This window comes from Vulpes vulpes, chromosome 11 (genome assembly GCF_048418805.1).
Source record: "Vulpes vulpes isolate BD-2025 chromosome 11, VulVul3, whole genome shotgun sequence".
In the NCBI taxonomy this organism is placed as follows: Eukaryota; Metazoa; Chordata; class Mammalia; order Carnivora; family Canidae; genus Vulpes; species Vulpes vulpes.
Genome location: NC_132790.1, coordinates 25,126,092 through 25,148,688, shown reverse-complemented (window position 1 = coordinate 25,148,688; position 22,597 = coordinate 25,126,092). Strand labels below are relative to the sequence as shown.

The 22,597-nt window shown below is 55.0% G+C and overlaps 1 protein-coding gene across 1 annotated transcript in view; it reads right to left on the bottom strand.

The window, feature by feature from the left end:
• The window catches only part of ARHGEF17 (Rho guanine nucleotide exchange factor 17), a 59,148-nt gene extending 36,710 nt beyond the window's left edge, over positions 1-22,438 (bottom strand). The window contains exon 1 of the mRNA XM_026010529.2: positions 18,949-22,438. Coding sequence (XP_025866314.1) covers positions 18,949-22,155 — 3,207 coding nt within the window. The 5' untranslated portion in view covers positions 22,156-22,438. The remainder of the gene's footprint in view (positions 1-18,948) is intronic.
• Positions 22,439-22,597: the final 159 nt, after the last annotated feature.

Sequence of the window (22,597 nt, the reverse complement as noted above, 5' to 3'; positions counted from 1 at the left end):
CAAACCACTGAGCCACCTGGGCCATTCACGCAGTGGGTATTTTTATTTATTTTTATATTTATTTATTTATTTATTTATTTATTTATTTATTTATTTATTTATTTATTTATGAGAGACAGAGAGAGACAACGAGAGAGAGAGAGGCAGAGACACAGGCATTGAGAGAAGTAGGCTCCATGCAGGGAGCCCAGTGTGGGACTCGATCCCGGTACCCCAGGATCATGCCCTGGGCTGAAGGTAGTGCTAAACTGCTGAGCCACCCAGGGATCCCCTGCAGTGGGTATTTGTAAATGGGTGCCTGTCAATTTCTGCCTTCCTGCCTGCCTGCCTACTCCAAGAACACAGTGAATTCTGCTGCCAGCCCCAAAACTCCCTCCACTTCAGCCCAGCCTGAATGGGTACTGGACCTACAGCCATCTTCTGTGTCCCCACCTTCAGAATGGCCCCTGCTTGCCGGCCACCACCTCCCTCACAGTCAGCCCTGGGGTCAGGGTGATATCCAGGGACCCTTCAGCTATACTCTAGGTATACTTTAGGCCCAGAGAAGGGATAGGACTTGTCCAATGTCACACAGCACAGATGAGTATTTGGGAATGCTATGCCACCAGCCCAGGCCCCCTCTCCGACTCCCCTCACATTATACTGGTGTTGCCCCAAGCCCTTCTCACCACCATTGACCTTCAATAGTTATAGCCTCTGGCCTTCATAACCACCCCCAAGATACTCTAGTTCTGGGAAAAAATAGAGTGGGAGCCATAACTCACACTACACACCAGGATAAATTCCAAATGGGTCAAAGCTTTAAATGTAAAACAAAACAAGAAAACATAAAACACCAGAAGAAAACATGGGGAAACGGCTTTATAACCTTGGAGTGGGAAAGGCCTTTCTAACCGTGACTCCAAACATAGAAGCCATAAAATAATAGCTTGATAAATCAGACCACATAAAAACAAAATCTTCTGCATGGCAAAAGTATACCATAAACAAGGTCAAAAATCAAGTGACAAACCCGGAAAAAATATCTACAACTCATAACCCAGACAATAATAAACTCCTTAATATTTGAAAGGTTCCTAGGCATTGATAAAACAAAAGGCCAAGAATCCAACAGAAAAAATGGGCAAAGGATACGAACAGTTCGTTGAAAAGAGAATCCAAACGTCTCTCGGACATGTGGAAAGATGCTCAGTCTTACTCACTGTAAGATAATTGCAAATAAAAATACACTGAGATACCATTTCACCTCTCAGATTGGGAAAATATCGCAGGTCCAACTTGGTGGGGCTACAGGGAAACAGGCTCCTTACTACAGTGGTAGACCCCTCGGTAGAGCATCCAAATCAGAATCACATATACTTTACATCTTAGCAATTCGACTCCTAAGAAATTGCTCTAAACATATACCAGCCTCCCGTACAAAACAGCCTCGGAACAAGCTTGTTCACTGCAGCACTATTTGTAACAGCAAAAAGCTGAAAATAACCTAAACATCCTTTAATGTGTGGTTAAACAAAGACTTGGTAATCAGTGTGATGGGACACCACACAGGACAAGAAAGAAGCTCTTAAAGCACTGATAAGCGAAGATCTTGGAAAAGATCTCACTGAGCAACCCCCTCCACAGTGGACAGCAGGGTGCCCTGGTCTGTGTGGAAAGGGGAGGAAAGATAGTGCATTGGTTGGTATTTGCACATAGAAGGATTCACAAGAATTCACAAGACCTAATAATGGGGTATCCTGGGTGGGGCAGGATAGGTGCTAGGCAGCTTAGTGGGAAGGAGACTTTTTACCCTTTTTGATTTTTCTTTTTCCCCTTTCTTATGCATTTGTTTTAGAGACAGTGTGCACAAACGAGAACAGGGGGAGGGAGAGAGGGAGGGAGAGAGAATCTCAAGCAGACTTCCCACTGAGCATGGAAACTGACACAGGGCTTGATCCCACAACCCTGAGATCATGGCCTGAGCTGAAGCCAAGAGTTGGCTGCTTAACCAGCCGAGCTGCCCAGGAGCCCCCGCTTTTTTATTTTTCTTAACCCCATAAGTATATATTCAAAATACTAAATACATACTTTGGATTTTTTAAAAACTTCACCTCACAACCTGGTATCTGCTGCCTGCTTCAGGCTCCCGTCTCAGCCTTTGCAACCCTCTTCATCCTCCTTCTCATCCATCAAAGGCTTAGCTTGACTCTCTTCTTCAGGAACTATCCTGTCTATACACTGACTTTCTGGGCTCCCTCAGCCTCTGGGGATCTCCACAGCAGCCCCTGATTAGTCCTGGGCACTGCCCTGTGTTGCCAGCCAACACACAGAACCAAGTCCCAAGGGGGTTCCTGATGAATGAAAACCAGAAGAAAGGAGGAGGTTGCTCTAGGACCCTGAGTTGGGAGCTTTTGTCTGCTTTCTCCCTTCAGTTACCACTTGGCTTCTCTTGCACAATTCCAGTGCCATCTGTGGTCCCCTCCAGGATACTTTCCCTGAGCCAGAGAAGAAGCTCCTAGCCCTTTCTGCAAAGAACTATCAAATTCCTCTTTTATAGCCCCCATGCCTCCATGCCTCAGGTCGGGCAACCTTGGGGCTACACTTTGACCCAGCCAAAGCTTGGAAATGAGTCCCCAGCCTGGATGAGGGACCTGGGGCTGGAACTCACTGGGCTACCCTGGCAGTCCTGCCTCTCTCTGGGCCATAGATAGCAACTACAAAGGGAGGTCAGCCACAGGCAACTTATAGCAGGGTGGGAATTTCTGCCAGTGAGACTCCAACAGGCCCCCAAGCCCACAGAGTACCATCCCACCTCTGCAAAGCCCCTTAGCTCTTTTCCTATGGTAGCTGCCTGGCAGGGGGAGGGGGGATGTTTTGAGCCTCCCTCAGGGAACTTGGCATATCCCTCTCCCTCAAAGATGACTCTAGGCTATTCTTGGTGACCCCATTCACTTCTCTCCATCCTTGGGACCCCTCCTCAGCCAGTCCAGGTCACTACCCTCCCCTTCCAACTTTATGATTTCCCAGTGATCCCCTGTGGTCAGTGGTCCAGCCCAGCCACTGCAGGCATTATCACATTTAAGGTTGACAAAAACCCTATAATAAGTGTCATCATCATCATCATCCCCATTTTACAGGTGCATAAACTGAGGCCCAGAGAGATTAAGTACTTGCTCATGGTCATACAGCTAAGAGGAAGAGCAGGATTTGAACCTAAGTCATTTGGCTCCAATCTACTCTAACCATTATACCAATGCAGCTGGATGTAAGTAGGATTGAGTGTGAGCACTCAGGCTGACCCCCAACACTCTGGGTGACCCATCTCTTGCTGACACATAAGCATCAAGTCAAATCTCCCCACCTGTATCACACTCTGGCTGCATGATGCTCTGGCCATAGCGATTCCTCCAACCCAACACATTCTTACATACTAGGCCTCAGCATATGCCGGTCCTTGCAAGGTACATCATCCTGTCTTTATGCTTGGAGACTTCTGACTCAACCAATGTTTCCAATGACCAAAGAAGTGGAAGTCTAAGCTGTGTGGCAGGCCAGGAAGGCTGGTGCCTGAGGTGGGCAAAGCTTAGGTCCTAAAGAGCCTTGGACTTGCCAGGTTCAGAGCTCAGGTTTTCTCCTGCCAATATGTGTTCATACTTCCTTTCACTCTGAGCTCTGGGAGAGTCTTCCCAATTCTAACCTAAACCACCTCTCCTCAGTCAGTGATGGAGCTGGGCCAGACATCATGCCCATGCTGGGAGTATGGCTAGCTGCTAGCTCCTGCCTCCCTCTGAGCACCTACTGTACCTTCCCAGGCAGCAGCAGTCAGCATCAGGGTCTTCCCAAACTGAAAGGTCATCTTCCTAATTAAGTAGGGCTCAGCCCAGCTCTAAGGGCCCCTGGTAGGCGACATCATCTGCTCACTGGAACCCTAAGGTGGGGTGCTCCATCATCCTGACTCTTTCTGGAGACATAGCCCCAACAGGGTTTGTCCCTGCCCAGGGGTCCCACTTTGGCTGAACTTCTGAGCCTGTGAAGAAGCTGAAAGAGGCCTGTCCTGCTCTCATCCTCTCCACCAGGGCCCTTCTGCCCCAAACAGGGATTCTCTCCCTGAGTCCTAGGGGGCTTCATGGAAGTACATGGGGGGAGACAGGATCAACAGGGCAGGTATGTCCCCACTTTCACTTAAGTCAACAAGGTTCCACGCTGACCTGTTTTACATCAGTGTCAAGATTTCTCTAGAAGAAAGGGTTCCACTATTTTTAAGAGTTTGGAAATTACTGCCCTGGGGCCTTCCAGACTTCCCAGAACCCACCTGACTTCTCCAGAACCAGGGAGCTTTCTTTTTTCTTTTCTTTTTTAAAATATTTTATTTATTTATTTATTTAAGAGAGAGACACAGTGTGTGTGTGTGTGTGTGTGTGTGTGTGTGTGTGTGTGTGTGTGTGTGAAAGAGAGCATGAGCAGGGGGAAGAGGGAGAAGCAGGCTCCCCACTGAGCAGGAAGTGTCATTCGGGGCTCCATCCCAGGACCTTGGAATCAGGACCTGAGCTGAAGGCAGACGGGCTGAGCCACCCAGGTGAGCTGAACCAGGGAGCTTTCATGGCACCCCAGACACACTGGGGCTTTTCCATCACAGGTCTCTACTTTCCTGGTTCTCTCTGATTGAAAGGCCTGGCCCCATTTCTGCCAGTCAATCCTGCTTGTTCTTCAAGGCTCCAGCCATACGAGCGAGCCTCCTTCACCCTCACCCACTTGGCCTCCTTCTGATCCCCAGTTCTCAGATGGGGCTCCCACCTCGTCCTGGGGCAGAAACCTCTGTTTGTCGTATAGCCCATGTACTAACCCTGCACAGAAGGTACCAGTGGGCGACAGCGGAGCTCAATTTTAAAGGTTACTCTTGGCACTCCAAACCCATTACCCAGGCTGATTCCAGAGTTAATTACTCAGGGCTAATTAGAAAAGCTAGGAGCAGCTGTGTAGGCAGTTCAGCTATCCCACCAGTGATGGTGAGCATCTGGGTCCTCCCCCTGGGAACGAGGTCCTGCTCCAGGCAGAAAGTGACCTGAGGCCCTCTCCCCATTCACCTGGCTCTAGCATCCACTGTGCAACCCAGGCCCACACGTTGGGCACTTGGAGGTTTCAGTGCAGGGATGAGCTGCTCTGTCTGCATATCCCCAGATGGATAATGACTACTTAGAGTGCTTGTTAAGGTGACATCTGGCTGTTCCTATCTTTTCCAACTTTGCCGTCATCAAAGCTTGCTCCAGGGAAGGTGTGAGAGGTTCTCAGGCTGGGTCCTCACTTCTGATAACTGCACAGATGTCTCTGTAACTACAGAAGTCTGCTGGGGATTAAAAAGAAGTGTGTGTGTGTGTGTGTGTGTGTACATGCCTGCATGTTATGTACCTCAGGCTTTGCCACGCTGGGTTTATACTATAGTCAACATACCCCATGACATGTGAATTGTTGGTGTGTGTAACTCCCTTCCAACCTGCCAGACTTCCAACCTTCCGGGTTTTGCCAAGACTCCTCTCTGCACTTCCACCCCCAGCTTGCGGCCCAACACTGGGGGTTTCTTTGCCACCCATGGCCCAGGTGGGCCACATGCAAGGTGGCCTGATGACTGAGGGGAGGAGGCCACAGTGCTGCCTGAGTTCCAAGAGTTAAATTCGTGGGACAGGGCTCAGGGCTAGGGGCCCAGAGGGAGACTGGGGGTGGTGGGGAAGCGGCCTGGGCTGGCTGCGGGTCTGGGCCTCTCTGGGCTCTTTGTCCAAATATGGAAGGTTTTTTTGTCTCCATTTGAGTCACGCCGCCGGCCATGGCCCAAGAGATCTGCTTTCCAGATACTGCAGGCGGGACGCGCCAGCGCTGCCTGGCCTGCCCCTACCCACCCCTCCTTCCCTTGCCTGTGGTTCATCTCAGCACCCTTCCAACATAGAGCTTTCTCTCAAGCAAGGAGCCCAGCACCCCCTTCAGCTGTACTCCAGCACCAAGAGAAACATCCCTGGGCAATGGTAGGGGGAAATACTCATTCCCTTTGCCTGCCCATCACCACCTCTTGCACCTCAACGGCCCCTCATATTCAAGTGAGCCATTCAACTAGGATTTACTAAGCAGCCACTGTGTGCTGGTTCCTGGGACTGGGACTGTGGACCACAAATCCAGTGGGTTTCCTATGTCCAAACAGGAATCCACTCTCTCCTCCCTCGTACCTCCTTGGTGATGGCACTACCACCCATCCAGGCAGTCCTGAAAGCCAGGAGCCTGAGTGATGTTTATAGATCCTGGGACTAAAGTGCCTGGATTTCAACTCCAATTCCCCACTTAGGTTCCCTAACCAGGCGAACTACTTTATCATGCTTTTCCTCAGGCTCCTCATCCAGAAACAGGTATGACTATACCTCACCACAACTGGTTGTGAGATTAAATGAGTGAATGCAGGGAAAGTGCTTAGACGAGTGCCTGGCATACAGGGAGAGGCTTGACAAGCTTTGCTATCACTACTTGTGAGGCCCCCACCCCTCACACCATATTCAGTTAAGCACTATGGGCCAGACCTCCTAAGACTTTCTGTCTACTTCCTCCTTGAAAGAGCTGGAACTGTGCTCTTCTCTTGACTTCTCTGCTACATTAGGACCAAATTCACCCCTACAGCCTTGGAGTGAGGCCAGCCTAGGTTCTAATACAACCCCCCCCCCTTCTGAGCTCTGCGATCTAAGCTTGGAACCTCACCTTCACTGGGCCTCAGTGTCTAGTTCCCACCCCACCCCCAATTGGTACTGGCTTGGGACAATATCCTTTGCCCATCTGCCAGCTCTCACCTGCCTGGGTACTCAGGCCTGTGATCTCCAGGACAGAGCCCACACAGGGCTGGACACGGGTGGTGGGAAGAGCTCCGAGTAGCCTGGGAACTCCCCAAGGACAGGGCCCAGCTCTCCTCCTCCTGCCTTCCCCACTCCCTCCACGTTATTTATTTAATAAATGTGTTTTGATGCCCTGTGTGCCAGGAACAGGAGGGCTTGGCAAGGGTGGAGCCACCTGACAAGAACCATGCACCAGGTCATGGGATGAACCAGGGGCCCCATTCACATCTCCACACCTCAGGACCTTGAGGTCTCTCATACCCCACCCCCTGCTCCCACCCCACTCCCACCCCAGAGAGGGGCTGCAATCAGCTGCCAGTGGTTGGGGGGTGGTTCCTGACACTCAGGCTAGGATGCCAAGGAGACACCTCCCTATACAAGGCCCTTTTCTGAAGGCCTGGTCCTGGCCACGAGCCTCTGTCTGGCTCTGCCAGAGGCAGGGAGATACAGGGAAATGAGACGGCCAGAAGGAGCGAGGCTGGGAGAGGAGGGCAAGGAGGACAGAGGAGGGAGAAGAAAGCACAGAGCCCCAGTGAGGGAAAGACCTGGTATGAGTGAGGAGACCAGAAGTGGAGGAGGAGGGGGCTATCCTAAGCCCAGGCCCTGGGTCCAGGTGAAGAGGTGCGACGGTCAGGATAAGGGCTTGCCTCACCCCCCTCCTCCTCCAGCTCCTCCTCCCCTTCTAGCCTTGGGGCCGGGCCCAGGACTATTTTTAGCCAGAGCTGAATTTAGCTGTTCCCTCGGAAATTCCTCACCCGCCCCAGGCAACGCCCCCGCTGGCCTTGGGGAGAAGCCTGAAAGCTCTGGTCCAGGAGGAGGAGAGAAGAGGACCGGGGTGCAGCAAGGAGCTGGAAGGGAACTTAGACAACTGATGAGGAAAGAGGCTCAGATCAGGCCCAAAATCTGAGTTTCTCCTTCCCTACAGCCTGCCCTATTCTCCTCCAGGAAGGCCTCCAGGACTGCCACATAACGGCACTTGTCTTAGGGTCTATGGCACAAATATTACAAGGATATTTTGTCTCTGACTATAGGACCCACTGCAAGCACTGCTAGCAAGATGGCCTGCCTGTCCACCTACCAGTCACTCTACCCCCAGCTCCTAAGGATCTGTACAAGTCCAGAGCTTTCCTGGACTCTGCATATCTGGGATTCCCACTTCACAGATGGGGAGACTGAGGCTGAGTAACTGGTCTTGGGTCACAGCTAGCAAGGCAGCACAGGCCTGCTCCTTCCACACCCCCCATGCTCCCTACCCAGGTCCCTCCCAGAAGGAGTGGAATTGGGGGTATAGCCTGGAGCTCTGCTCTTCTCTGATGACCCCACTGAGAAGCAGGCACTTCTGCTGGAGCAGGAGGGACTAAAGTTAGACAGGAAGCATATGAGGCACAAAGGTAGGGACCTGAGCTTCCTCAGAGGCCCCTTCCCCTTTTAGAAATGCAGTGGAAGGGACACCTGTGTGGCTCAGTGGTTGGGCATCTGCCTTCAGCTCAGGGCATGATCCCAGAATCCTGGCATGGAGTCCCACATCAGGCTTCTCCCTCTGCCTGTGTCTCTGCCTCTTTCTCTGTGTCTCTCATGAATAAATGAAGAAAGGAAGAAAGGAAGAAAGGAAGAAAGAAAGAAAGAAAGAAAGAAAGAAAGAAAGAAAGAAACGAACATTCTGCCCTGAGGAAGGGGAATGACTCAGATGACCCTGCATTCTGTCCTAATGCCATACTGTCCAAGTGAAATAAGGGAGATGGGTCCCACTCCCCTTGTTCTAGCTTCTGATAGGGCCATGAGCTAAAATTTAAATTGTCAGACTTTACATCCAAATTATCTCCCTAGTAAGTCCTTTTTTCTCCATCCCTGAATCACCAGTACCCTTTAGCTCAGGCTTCTCCTTGCTTGCTTTCTCCAGTCAACAACCAGAGGATGTTTTCTAATGTGTCCATCTGGGCACTGTTCCTCCTCACCTTCTAACCTTCCATGGCTCCTCACTGCCCACAGGACAAAGCTCAGGCCATTTAATTTGGCACTTTAGGCCTTCAACCTGGTTTCTGCACACAGCCTTACCCTGTGTGCTCTGGTTAAACAGACACTTCTCTGCAGACATACATCAAAGCTTCATTTTCCTGCTTGGTTCAGTCCAATCCCCTCAAAGGCCAAGTGACCCATGCCATCTCCCCTCTCAGGAATTCCCCGTGGACCCTGATATGCAGCAGTCCACATGTGGGGCTGGAACAGCAGTGAGGAGCACAGGGCAGATTGCTGGGCCTAGGCCTTGGGCAAGACCCCTCCCCTTGCCGGTCCTCAGTTTCCCCTCTGAAAAATGCCAGGGTAAGGGATGGTTAGAAGACACAGCTGGTTTCTAAAGATCTTTCCAGGTGGACCTCCTGGATTGAGGGCACTATCCCTTTTCTTCCTCCTCCTGCCTCCTGGGCTGCCACGAAGTTGGACATCTCACCACCATGCTGCCCCATGCTGGGGAGACAGGGAGAGACAGAGGGGGGACAGTGAGGAACCAGGAGTGAGACTTCAGTGACATAGGCAGCCAAAAAAGATGGAGTCAGTAGGATTTTTTTGGGGGAAGGGTCCTTTCCTGTCTTTCCATCTGTTCCCTTCCACATCTGCTCCTTGACCTCCAGTGCCCTGTCCTGGGAAAGGACTGGATGTTTGTCTAAGGGGGCTCAGGGGGAGGGGTCTCAGCAGTCCCAGGAGGCTGGGCTGTGGGGCTGGCTGGCAGCCAGGACACCCCGCCTCCCTCCCTCCCTCCCTCCCTCCCTCCGGCGCCTCCCTCCCTCCTGCTCCGTGCTGCTCTGGGGCAGGGCCTGCTCACCCCCTGGGAACCAATAAACAGGAAACAGACACCAACCTGGCGCTAGCTCCCTCAGCCTGGGCCCCTCCAACGCAATCCCCCTACTGGCCCAGGACCTGCCCCGCCTCTCCTTGGCCCCCGGCGTCTCAGAACCAAGAAGTAACCATCTCAAATGCTCGAGCAGAATCAAGCTAAGAGGTATGGACTCCTGGAAAAAAACAGAATCCTTCTTCCTGAAACCACAAGATTCTACACTCTGAACTGGCAATCTCAAAAGTACATGCTCTTAAAGTAGCCACCGTTCTGAGAGCTTCTAAACCTGGGATCCTGGGCTGATGGGGCAGGACACTGAGGCTCAAAGCGAAGATGAAATGACTTGTTAGTTTTCACCCAGCGAGTAAGTCAGAGTCAGCTCTGAGATGAGAACCCTTATTGGTCTGACCCCAAAGCCCACCAAGGCACACAGACCCTCAGACTCCCCAGCTTGGGGGGCCTGTGAACCCTGCTCCAGAGGCTGGTTCCAAAGGGTCTGGGGCTTTGACCAGAGAGGGGTCTGGCTCTGCTCAGCCTCCCAGGTTGGGGCTGATGGTAACAAAGCGAGAGGGAGAGCTGGAGAGAAGAGCAAGGACTTGACTCCACCCAAATGCCCAGCCCTCTCCTCTGCCCACCTCTCATCTCCAAATACCAGGCTACTGGGCCACCTACCCTACCCAGTCAGTACCCCAGCTGCTCTCCCATCCCAAGCTCTGTCCTCTGCCTTAAGATGGAAAGAGATGCTGAGAATCTGAGCATCCTGGATTCAATGTTTATTAGAATCTTAGCATTCTAATGTCTCACCTCTCAATCATGATGGAAGGAACTAACACTTTTTGAGCATGTACCATGTGCCAAGCCCTCTTAGCATGATTCCATTTAATCTTTTTTTTTTTAAATAGATTTTATTTATTTATTCATGAAAGACACAGAGAGAGGGGCAGAGACATAGGCAGAGGGAGAAGCAGGCTCCCTGAGGGCTCCTCAGGGACATAGGCAGAGGGAGGAGTAGGCTCTCTCAGGGAGCCTGATGTGGGCCTCCATCCCAGGACCCCAGGATCATGACTTGAGCCAAAGGCAGATGCTCAACCACTGAGCCACCCCGGTGCCCAGATTCCATTTAATCTTAACAAAAATCCTTGGTGGAGTGAGGGGGCAATGCAGAGGAGTCTGAAAATGCTTGCCCTGGATCCCCAAGCCAGCCTCAGGAGAGAAAGGATCTGGGCCATGCTTGTTCCCTCCACATGCCACCTCCTGGGAAATGTCTCGGCCTCTCAGGGCATGAAAGACCTGACAGGTCCTCTGATCCCTCAGCATCAGAGGCACCGATCCCCAGCATGGTGCTCCCGTGCATGCTGCTAGGGAGCTCTTCCCCATCTGCCCCTGAGCTCCCCCTAGGGCAGCCCAACAGAGATGTGATTCCCACTCCCTCCTAGACCCTCACCTTCCCTCTTAGTCCTGGCTCTGAAGTCCACAGCCAGTGGCCCTTCCTAGAAGCTGCTTCATCCCAATTTTTAGTCAGCAAGCTCAGGGCCAGCCACCCTAAAAGCCAAGCCCATCCATAAGAGACCCATTGGCACTCTGGTCCCTCTGTTGCTAGGCCAGTGCTCAGCCACCTGCTGGATCCCACCCACCTCAAGGGACTGGGACCCTTGTTGAAAAGCACTGGCAGGCAGGGACAGTGTGTAGGCTTTCCCTGTGCATCCCCACTGCCCATTAGGGGGCTCAACAACTGATTGCTGAATGAATGAATGAATGAATGAATGAATGAATGACAAATGACCATAGAAAGAAACAAATGCAGCAGGCTTATGTTAACTGGCCGTGCCCCGTGCCCAGCACCTCCCAGGGACGCTGGATCTTGAGAGCTGACAGCCTGTGAATACCTGTGGTGGGCAGAACAATGGCTCCCAAAGATGTCCACATCCTGATCCCTGGAACCTGTGAATGTCACTTTCCATGGCACAAGGGACTTTGCAGATGTGAGAAAGGATTTTCAGAGGAGGAAATGATCCTGGATGATCTTGGCCTGAAGTGATCACCCAGGTCCTTACAAAAGGAAGGCAGGATGTACAGGGTGAGAGAAATATTTGAAGGTGTGATGCTGCTGGCTTTAAAGACGGAGGAAGGGGGCACAAAGCAAGAAGTGCCAGCAGATGCCATAAACTGTAAAAGGCAAGCAAACAGGTTTTCCCCCTAAAGTTTTCAGAAGAAATACAGCCCTATTAGCACCTTAATTTTTTTGCCCAGTGAAACCCTTTTCTTCTGACCTCTGGAACTGTAAGATAATATTTGCATTGTTTTAAGTCCTACACGTGCAGTAATTTGCCACAGCAGCAAAAGGAAATGAATAGGCCACCCAGCTGCTGGCCTAGACTAGAATCAACTCATGTCCCTCTGACCTCGCTCTGCCGGTTCAGACTGCCCCTCAGTCTCTCCCTGCCTTGGGAGAGTCTCAGCGCCCCGTGACGGCCCCATGCCCTGGACAAAGTTTAAAAATCCTGGCAGCAACAGCATCACCACTTCTGAGGCTAGGCCCCATACTGAGCCTTACAACTGCCGCAAGTGCGGGGAGAGGCCTCATCTGTGTGTGCGTGGTGGAGGCTAGAAAAGCAGCTGGTTGGCAAGAAAGAGGCCTGGGGGGGAGGGCAGCCAGGTGGGGTGCAGCCCACTCAGCCTCAGTCTCCTCAGCAGCCTAATGGGGCCATGAGTCTCCACCTGCCAGTTCTTCAGTCTACAAACTGGGGCCTACTCAGGTAAGCCATTGCCTCTCCCAGCAGCCCTGGGCGGAGTGTTTCTCCTGGTGTCCAAGAGCATCGAGGAATCTGTGGCTCTGAGGGAAAGGGGTTTACCGAAGACCACACACCAGGAAAATGGGAGGCTAAGGTTGGAACCCATCTCCTGACTCCTAGGGCAGATCTCCAGGTGCTACACCAAGTCATCCCTGGTGGCTCTGGCTACTGGAGTGGGTGGTTGTGGAGTTCACCCTACCCTGGCTGGGGCCCCAGGCCCCCGGATGTCATAGGATGGGGCTTGCTCACGGCCCAGGGCCGGGCAGCCTGGCAGTTTTTCTCTGCCTTGGTCCATGCCTGGAATGCCCCAGAGGCTTCGGGTGGCAGTGGGTGGAGGGGATCAACTGCCATGGTGGGGACATGGGCTCCAATAGACTCCTGCTTCCCAAGGGACCCAGAGCCCCCGTTTTAGGGCCTGCCAGCAAGGCGCCAGGCTGCCTGGGCACATTTCCCAATAAGTACTCCAGGGCTTCAAGCCTTTCTGGGAAACATGGGCTCCCCCTTCCCCCACCCTACCACCACCAATCCAGCCAACTCTGCTCAGTGAGAACTCTGTGGGGCCAGTGTATGGCCTAGGTGGCAGGACACCTGGGGCCAAATCCCATACTTGAGCCACAGGGCATTGGGCAAACCTCCATCTAATCTGGACCTGTGTCTTCATCCATATATTGGGACCATGGCAATGCCCACCTAGCTGGAGGACCAGATGGGAGGGACAGAGGTACCTTAGGGTGGCATGAGCTCCATGTCCCAGGAGATATGCAGGCTGAAGCTGACGGGTCTCATGGTGGGTGTAGAGGAGACACCAGTGGGCCATGGCTCCATCGCTATCCTCACTAAGGCCCTGTGGTGGTTTCCACCCTCCTTCTCTTAGAGCAAAGACAGTATAGGACCACAGGGGGCAGTCAGTGTATCCTCCTGCCCCATTATACCCTGGGGACTTTATCAACTCCTCCCCAGCCCCAATCAACCCCACACACACTGCCCAGCTCCGAGAGCCCAGCTATGAGAGCTGCAGTGCTGTGTTCACCTTGAATGCTGGGGTCCCAGTCCTCACAAAACCCTCTGGGTTGCAGCAGAAAGCCACTACTCCACCTGTGTCCCAGCCTAAGCCACCATCAGCTCTCCCCCAGATTATTCCAGTGGCTTCCTTACTGGCATCCCTGCTTCCACCATGGGCCCCTGCAATCTCCCCTGCCAGAGCAGCTACAGCACACCTAGGAAAGTCTAAGTCAGATCAGGTCACTGCTCTACTCAGAACCTTCCAAAAGTGCCTACCCCATCTCACTTCAAGTAAATGCTGAAGTCCTCCTATGGGTCTCTGAGATCTGCCTCCACCCTGATCCACTCCCACCCTCCCTTACGTCTCTGACCTCATTCCTACTCTGCTCCATCCACACAGTCCTCTGGATAATTTCTCAAACACACTCTACCTCGGGGCTTTTACTGTTGGTTTTCTTCTCTGCCCCGAGAATGTCCTTTCCCCAAGACCCAGACCGAGACCCAGACCGCTACCTGGTTTGCTCGCTCACTTGCTCCAGGCCTATCCCCTCCCTGTCATTCTCTACTCCCTTAACCTGCTTTCTTTCGCTCCCTAGCACCTACCTCTCCCTGACACATAATAGATCCATTTACACACAGGTCTCCTCACTAGTCTGAAAACTCCATGAGGCCAGATCTTTGTTTTGTTTGTTACCGTATCCCCAGGACCTGGGAGAGTGCCTGGAGTGTCTAGGAGCTCAGGAGGTATTTGTTAAATGGATGAATGCATTGCTCTATCAAGGGTCACCCAAGTCTCTGATAGAAACTCCTACCACACACAACCTGCCATGTCTTTCCTACTTCTTAGCCTTTGTTCATGTAATGCCTCCCTCTCTTCTCTGGCTATACAAAATCTTCCCATTTTCAAGGCCAGGCTCCAGGCATAGCCTCCTCCACGAAGTCCCCCCTGCCAGCCCCCAGGCCAATTCCTCAACATCCTATAGTCCCTTCAGTCTGCTGCTAGATCCTGAACCCCCAGAGTATCTGGTTCCCCAGGCCTGGGGGTGCCTCTAACCTATGCAGGGCAGCATGTGTAGCCTCAGATCACAGATGAGGGGAAGGAAGCAGGAGAGGCAAATCTCTACACTGGGAGAGTGCTGGGGACAGGATTAGCAGCAGCCTAGAGCATCCCAAACCCAGTTGGTCCCAGAAATGTACGGCTGAAAAATGTCAGAGTCAACTCTGGTCCATCCCCTAATGCTTCCATGCCTGGGGAGGTGGGGGGGGGGGGGGCGTTCCTGGACTGTACTCCTTCGAATAGTCCAGAGGAGCCCTTAGGAAGGAGTAGGGAGGCAGGGAATAAACAAAAGAAAGGGACAGCCCTCTGCCTGTCCTCCCCATCCCACCCTCCTACTGGGTGACAAGATGTTTAATTATAGATATTTGGTACCGCTCAGAACTCCAAATGTCCTAATTGCCTCCCCTCCCAGAACCAGTTTCCATGGAAAAATCACAGCAAAGAGCCAAGTAAGGAAAGGAGAGAACCCCTGCCCCCATGAGTTCCCTGCCAAGGGGACACAGAGAGAAGAAAGGTGAGGAAGAGCTACAGTCCAGGCCTTCCTCAGCAAGGCAGGGAGCTGGCTGGGCAAGCTGCCGGGCAAGGGGTGGGCATGTCTGCTGGGGCAGGGGCAGAGGCTGGTGCTTGGGCTTGGCTGTGCCTTACCTTGCTGTGTGACCTTAGACCCAGCATTCTCCTTTCTGAGTCTCAAAGTCCTTTCCACCCTACCCTCAGGTCCCAGTGAACTAACTAACCACCAGGAAGGTGTTCAAGCTGTGAGGGGTATACAGGTGACACCTCCTCGGCTCCCCCTTGACCCTGTCCCCCTTACTTAGATGGCAGGCCAATCCCAAGAAACAGGGATCCCTTGGGCTCCTTCACCTCTAAGACACTGACATTCTAGGACTCAGTGGGAATCTACCAGCCTGCAATTCTAAGAATCTAGCCCTGGAAGATTCTCACAGCTTTCACATTTGAAGAATGAAACATTCAGGGTGTCTGGCAACAATAGATATTTAATAAATATTAGCCACTGTTACTGCTATTCCAGTATGCTAAAATTCCGAGTCGATCCACCTATGATTCTGAGACACAAGTCATTTCCTGTTTCTGGGCTATAGTTGTCACATCTGTTAAATGGGTATCAGCACCTGAGGGCAGAAGGTTGAGCTATAAGATTCTGTACTTTATGGGGATCCCTGGGTGGCTCAGCGATTTAGCGCCTGCCTTTGGCCCAGGGCATGATCCTGGGGCCCCGGGATTGAGTCCCACATCGGGCTCCTGCATTGAGCCTGCTTCTCCCTCTGCCTGTGTCTCTGCTCCTCTCTCTCTCTCTCTCTTTCTAGGTCTACCATGAATAAATAAATAAAAATCTTAAAAAAAAAAAAAAAGATTCTTTACTTTAAGGCCGGGGTAGGGGAAGCCCTGGAAAGAAGAGTCTGATCATCCAGGCTATTGTGGGTCTAAGTGGAAATGACAAGGGGCATGGCAGGGGCAGGGCATGGAGGCTCTAACAGCTCTGCTGCTCCCAGAGGAAACACAAGCAGGTGTTCAGAGAATAAAATGACCACAAGTTACTCCTCATTCCCTGGGCTCCTAGGTTCTCACAGCTGTTGCACAAGCTGCCTTTCTCTTCCAGCAACACTCCAAAGCTTCCTGTTTCTCTTGACCACTCTGTAGGCTGTCCTCCCTCAGAGCTTCAAAGACCAGGATGTCTGACATCCCACTGTACAGATGGGGAAATCGAGGCCCAAGATGACTCTGTCCAGGTCTCAGAGCGAGTCAGAGGCTGAGCCAGGCCCAGTACCCAGGCCACCTGCTCACAATGGGGATACACCATGCAGAGGGCAAATACAGATTCTGGGCTGGGGGAGACTGAGTTTGAGGGACTCCCCAAAGCCTGGGGTCAGGGGTCATTTCTGCCCCACCAGGGCCTCTCTTGTGAGTCCCTGGCTGGGTTCAGCCTAGTTTCTGCCTCATCAGCAAAGTGTGAAAGCCTCTTCTCTTCCCTTCTTATTCTGGAGCTCACACCATACCATCTCCACCCACAGCCCAGGGAGCGTGACTGGAGCCCCAGGCCCAAAACAAGGGAACATTGTCTCTTCCATGGAGGCCATAAGGAGGGGGTGAACAGCTGCTCCCCATCTTCCTGATTTTCCTGGAGGCGGAAGGAAGGGGGTAGCAGAAGGGACTTGGGCTAGCAGATGGGAAAACTTCCAGGCTTTCTGAGGGCACTGGGGAGTTAGGGGATAGGTGAGCCAATTCAAGTCCACCAAGTTACTGAGGCTCAGAGTGCCCAGCCCTGTGCTCAGGAACCAGTAGGGGACAGGGAGGAGGGGCAAAGGCTGGTCACTGAGAAGCAGCTGGGGCAGTGGAGCCTGTTTTTTCCCTCTCCTGCCCCCAGGGAGGGAGGGAGTGATTGCACCACCCACTCACCCTACAAGAGCCTGCCAGGCAGAAACCATTACCCCATTTTACAGAAGGGGAAAGTGAGGTATAGAGCAGGGATGTGATGGATCCTAGGCCACACAGGGATCTGGATGGATCCTGGGCTTAAATCCTGCTGTTCCAAATATAGACTTATTGGTTCTTTCCTCTATGAGGCAAGAGGGAACATCAAGTTGGGCCTAGAAAGGTGGGAGGACTAGAGTGGACTAAGCTTGAGACTGGAGAGAGGCTCCGTTGAGGACAGGGAGAAAACTGTATTATGGGTAGATATGCCCCCACCTCATAGCCCTTTGGGGGGTAGCGGGGGCTAAGCTTCTCCCTGAAGTTGGATGGGACGGGGGGATAATATGAAGAGCAGGAAACCAAAAGCCATTTCTGCAAAAACTCCCACCTCCTCTCTGGGTCTCAATGCTGCCTCTTAGGAGCACACACCCACCCCCCCACCCCTGCCCCCCGCCAGTTTCCCTGAGTCCCTTGATTCATTCCTGCCTTCTTCCCTAATTTAGCCTTCAAGGCTCCCCAGGAGATAATTATATGAGGAAGACAGTTGGGGAGGGGGCCCCTGGCAGGAGCTCCCCTTGCTCTTGGCCTCCCCCCCCCTCCCCACGCTGTGTTCCAAAGACAACTGGCACTGGAGTTAGGGGCATCCGAGCTGTCCTCTCAGGCTCTCAGAAGGAAGGACGGGTCCAACATTTCCCCTCTCCCCACTCCCTGCCTCCTGGCTGTCTCTGTGGCCTCTGTGAGAGACACCAGAGCCAGGACTAGGGGGAAACAGAGACAAGGAAAGAGAAACAAAGAAAGAGTTCAGAGGGGCCGTGAGAGTGCTGGGAACTGGGAGTGACCAAATTAGTCCAGGGTTTAGGGTTTCCAGACACTTCACACAGGCAGGGAACACAGTGGGAGTACAGGCCTACGTTGAAATAAGCCTGAGCCATCTCCATACTAGGCCCGGAACCCAAAACCTAGAATCTAGCTTCCAATTCAGATGCCAAGGCATCATGGCACCTAGAACCTACCCGAACCCACAATCCAAACTCCAGGGACATCTGAAGGCAGAAGGGGGTGGTGCTCAGGAAGATGAGTCCCCAGGGCTTGGGGTCTGGCAGAGGAAGGGGGGAGGCATTTCAGAGTCATCAGGAAGGGGGTAGGGTGAGAAAGATGAAAACTGGCAGGATGGGGGACCAGTGCCCCACCCTGCTCCACAGAAGCAGCCCCCCCAACCGCTGAGCTTTGGAGGCCTCTTCTCTGTCCCTGCTCTCCCCTACAAGCCCCCGTTCTAATTAGAAGAGGTGCTGGCAGACCTCAAGAATCAAGAGTGCTTCAACTCCAACTGGGAACTCCCAAATCTGTGCAGCACCAGCTGGATGGAGCCATAGGTTGTCCACAACCCCCTGCTTTTACAGATTGGGAGGTTGAGGCACAGGGAAAGGCCAGGGCCACCAGAGTACTCCATGGGGTCTTTGCTGCTCCTCCATAAAGTAATGCCTGTAACCTCTCCAAGTCTCCCAGGCTCAGGGACAAACCCACATTTTGATCTGCCATAGGAAAGCCACATGAGGAAGTACAAACCTATGTCACCTGTGGGCTGCAGGCCCTAACATCCTGTGAGGGTCTGGCCAATAGGGCAGCTCACCTTAAGGAAGACCTTCATGCCTCCTCGTGTATTTATACAAAAGAACCAGATAGAAATCTCTAAAACCAGTCCCTGAGAAACAGCTAAAGGGCTAGATTAGAGCCTTTTGTAATTATCACCCAGAATACCTCGAAGCAGGCAAGAACCTTTGGCATCGGTACCATCAGCCTTTGGGCCCTGAGTCATTAACAGGAACCCTGTGTCATTAACACTCTTAAAACCACCTGGGCTTCCAGTACCAGAAAAGCACCCTCAGATCTGGGCACCTACCCAATGAGCACACTCAAAAGGCTCCTCTGGACGTCAGTGCTCGTGGCCCTTCTTTCCACCACCACCCCCAGAACCCCCCAAAAAGCACTCACCACCTGTGGCTTGCTGCAGCATTTGCTGGCCTGGGCAGGCTCATCTGGAGCCCGAGCTGTCTCGGGGGGCTTGGCCTCAGCAGAGGGTGGTGCAACAGGAGTCAAGCAGGGCATATCCACTGGTACTGGGGCAGGAACCTCGCCAGAGTGGAGGGTCAGCATATACTGCTTAGTGACATCCTCGAGTGATGGGGCCTGCAGTGTGGAGTGGGCTCTGGCAGGGAAGCCCACAGGCTCTGGCACAGCCACGGGGGGGCCAATGGAAGTTGGTGGCTCAGGCACCACAATAGGTGTGAAGGTGGCGGGCACACTCGCATGGCGAACGTGTTTGGAGGATGGTCGGGCCCGAGACAGGCTGCTAGTCTGGTCCTCCTCGGCTTCCTCTCTCTGTAGTTCCTGATGACTGCTCCGGGCTGGGCGCTTCTTGGAACCCCGTCGGATGAGCCGTGGGGACAGGACATCAGCCAGTTTCGGGTCAAGGTGGAAGTCACGGTGGGCAGTGGAGGAGGTGGCTCGGGTCTTGGGTAGGGCCCTCTCAGACTGTGCCCGGCCCCTCGCAGCGCTGGGCTCTTCTGGTTCTGCCCGCCGCTCTGCAAGAATGGGCTCACTGCTAGACGGAGGCAGCATGGGCTCGACTTCTCGGATGGGCTCCCCACCAGGGCCTTCAAATCCAGGCCCAGCCAGCTCCCCACGACGGCTGGGATCACTCAGAGATTTCTTCTTGGGGGCTTTGCCAGCAACCCTGTCGTCTACCACGCGCCCCAAAGCTCCAGGCCCCTGAACAATACTCTGAATAACCTCCTGGTAACCCTTGCTCTCTTCACTGCCCACTGACCAGTCACTGTGGCCACTGGTCAAGCCCTCATCCACAGCTGGGGCCACTGGAAGCCCTGCCTTGGGGCTCAGCGAGCCTAAAAGGTTGCTATCCACGGAGAACCCAGAGGGCTCCTCAGAGGTGGCGGCCCGGTGGCGCTGTGGAATTGGGTCACTCAGAGACCGGTAGGCCTCACCCGCCTCCCCATTGCTCAATTCAGTCCCACCAGGGCCTGAAGGAGGGACTTTGCGTCTCCGTCGGAGGGCACCTGGTGTGGGAGGGGTGTCAGGGGACACCAGGGCCCATCCTCCCAGACTATCTTCTGCCCCAGGGCCATGGTGGTTGGTCTGGGCTGAGGCTGAGGAAAGGGGTCGCCACACCCCTGTGGTACCCAGGCTGCAAAAGGCTGAAACCAGAGGCTCAGGGTCTGCCCCAATGCCCTCATCTGTCAGGCTAGACTCAGGGCCAGAGAGCTCCTCCTGGGACCGCTGCCCTTGGGTCACGTCTCCTGCCCAGTCAGGGCTTCCAGGGGGCACATCACTGCCATCATCCTGCTGGGCACCCATTCGCTGGATCTTCTCAAAAACCTGACGGGCTTCCTGTACATACTGATCCTGGACAACGAGGGGCAGTGGGTCCTCCTCGGCACTGGGGCCTGCCAGCAGGAGCTCAGAGGAGCTGGGCTTCAGGGTACTGGTGCGGCATAGGCGTCGGGCCATGGGCTTCTCAGAGCAAGTAAAAGACTTTGCCCTCCGCAGGGTGGCCGTCAAGTCTTTGAGTGTGGGGCGGGTGCCAGGTGATGCAGGAGCTGGAGCAGGCACAGGTCCAAGTTGTGCCCCAGGGCCACCTGCTGATGATGAGTCTCTGCCATCTAAGGGGCTGCTCCCAAGGTCACTCGGGCGCCCACCGGGCTTTCGGACCCGCAGCTCTGAGAGATCTGAGCGAAGGAAACTGAGCAGTGTCAGGGTCTCCGAGGCAATATCTGGATTCGACAGGGACTTGCGCTGCCGGCTCTGGTCCAACTCCAGTCCTCCATCTCTCAATGCCCTCGTGGTGCCCACAGCCCCCTTGGTGCGGATTCGAGGCTGGGGCCTTAGGAGAAGCCCTTCTCCAGCTCCAAAGCTAGGGGAGCGATACATGCCCCAGCCCCCAGAACCCCGACTAGCCCATGGGTCTTCATCCTTGAGGGTCTCTGTGCTGGAATAACGGCTGCTGCCACGGGAGCCTGCCGGACTGGCTAGGTATGCAGGAAAGCTCACCTTGGCCACACGGAAAGCTCCCCCCACAGTGTCAGACATGGGCCGGAGTCCCTCCTGAGGACCTGGTACACAGGGAGGTGAGCCAGTACCCCACTCCGGGGGTCCCTCCTCACTAGCGGCTCTTGGAGACTTGGGGGGCTCCGGACTCCTGGCTCCCCCTGCTGAGTCCATGCTGCCCAGATTTAACCCATAACTGTCTGGCCTACAGTTCTTATCCGAGAGGGAGCTTCCAGGCCTGGGTCCCGGCCTCCCTCCCCAGCGGTGGCCGCCCTCACCGTCTCGGTCCTCGTCACTGCCCGAGGAGTGGCCTCCGTGGTAGGCCGGACTCTGAGCCTCGGGCGGCGGCGGCGGGCCCTCCTCTTCCTCCTCGCTGGAGCTGGCAGCCCGGCCGCGGCTGACAGGATAGGAGGAGGCGATGGAGGAGGAGCAGGAGCAGGAGGCCCGGGCCCCGGCCTGCGGTTGGGAGAAGCTATGCCAAGAATGTAAACCATCCGCCGGACGCTGCGCCCGCTCCTGTTGCTGCTGCTGCTGCTGCTGCCGCCGCCTCCTCCCCTCGGTCCCCGGGCCGGGCAGCGGCCGCGCGGAACGCAGGCCCGCCAGGGGGAAGCACGTCCGAGGAGGCGGCGTCGGTGGCTGCCGGGGTTCGCGAGCCGGGGGCTCCCCGCCTGCGCCGTCGGGGCTGGGCGTCCCCGAGGCCTCAGAGTCGGCGCTGGGCCGCCTGGAGCCCGGGCCCCCAAAGAGCTTGCGCATCTCGGTGACGCTGGGCCAGGCCCCGCGCGCGGCGCCCTCCGCCGCCTCTTCCGCGGCCCCGGGGGAGACGCCCCCGTCCCGGGCCCCTGCGTGGTCGTCGTCCGGGCGCGGCGCGTCGAAGCGCCGGGAGAGCTGGCGCACCGACGGCGAGAGGCTGCGGAGCGGGCGCGGCTGCGCGGGGGCGGCCGGGGGCCCCGACGCCAGTTTGGACACGCGCCGGGAGGGCTGGCCCGGGACCGACGCGGCTGGCCGGCACGAGGCGCGGCGCCGCAGCCCGGGGGGGTCCGAGGCCTCCTCCTTCGGCCCGGGCCCGCCGCTCCAGCGTTCCAGCAGCTTGAACGAGACGCTGCGAGAGAGCGGGGAGCGGGGCGCCCCGTCCGCCATGGTGCAGCACCCACTCCGGGGGGGCCGGCCTCGGGGAGCCGCGGCCAACCCCCCCTGCGCGCCCTCGCCCCGGAGGAGCGCAGCAGCCGGGTTCCGAAGGCCTGGCTTCCGCAGCCGCAGTGTGAAGGGGTTTGCGGGGAGAGGACGCAGAGACTCCGAGCGGAGGTTTATCGGCCGCGGCTCAAGTTTCCGAGGCCGCGGGCCGCATCCGCTCCATCCAGCGCCGGCCCTCCCGCCTCAGCGCCGACCCCCGGGACCGGGCCCCTCTTCGGCGGGTGCGGCTTGGAGCATCGCGGCCCGGCCCGGGCCGGGCAGGATCCCAGGGCTCCGCTCCTCGGCTCGGTGCCCGCCAGCCGGCCCGCCGGCCTCCCCTCGCGCTCGCGCTCCCGCTCCCTCCCGCTCCCGCTCCGGCTCCGGCTCCCGCTCCCTCCCTCTTGGCTGC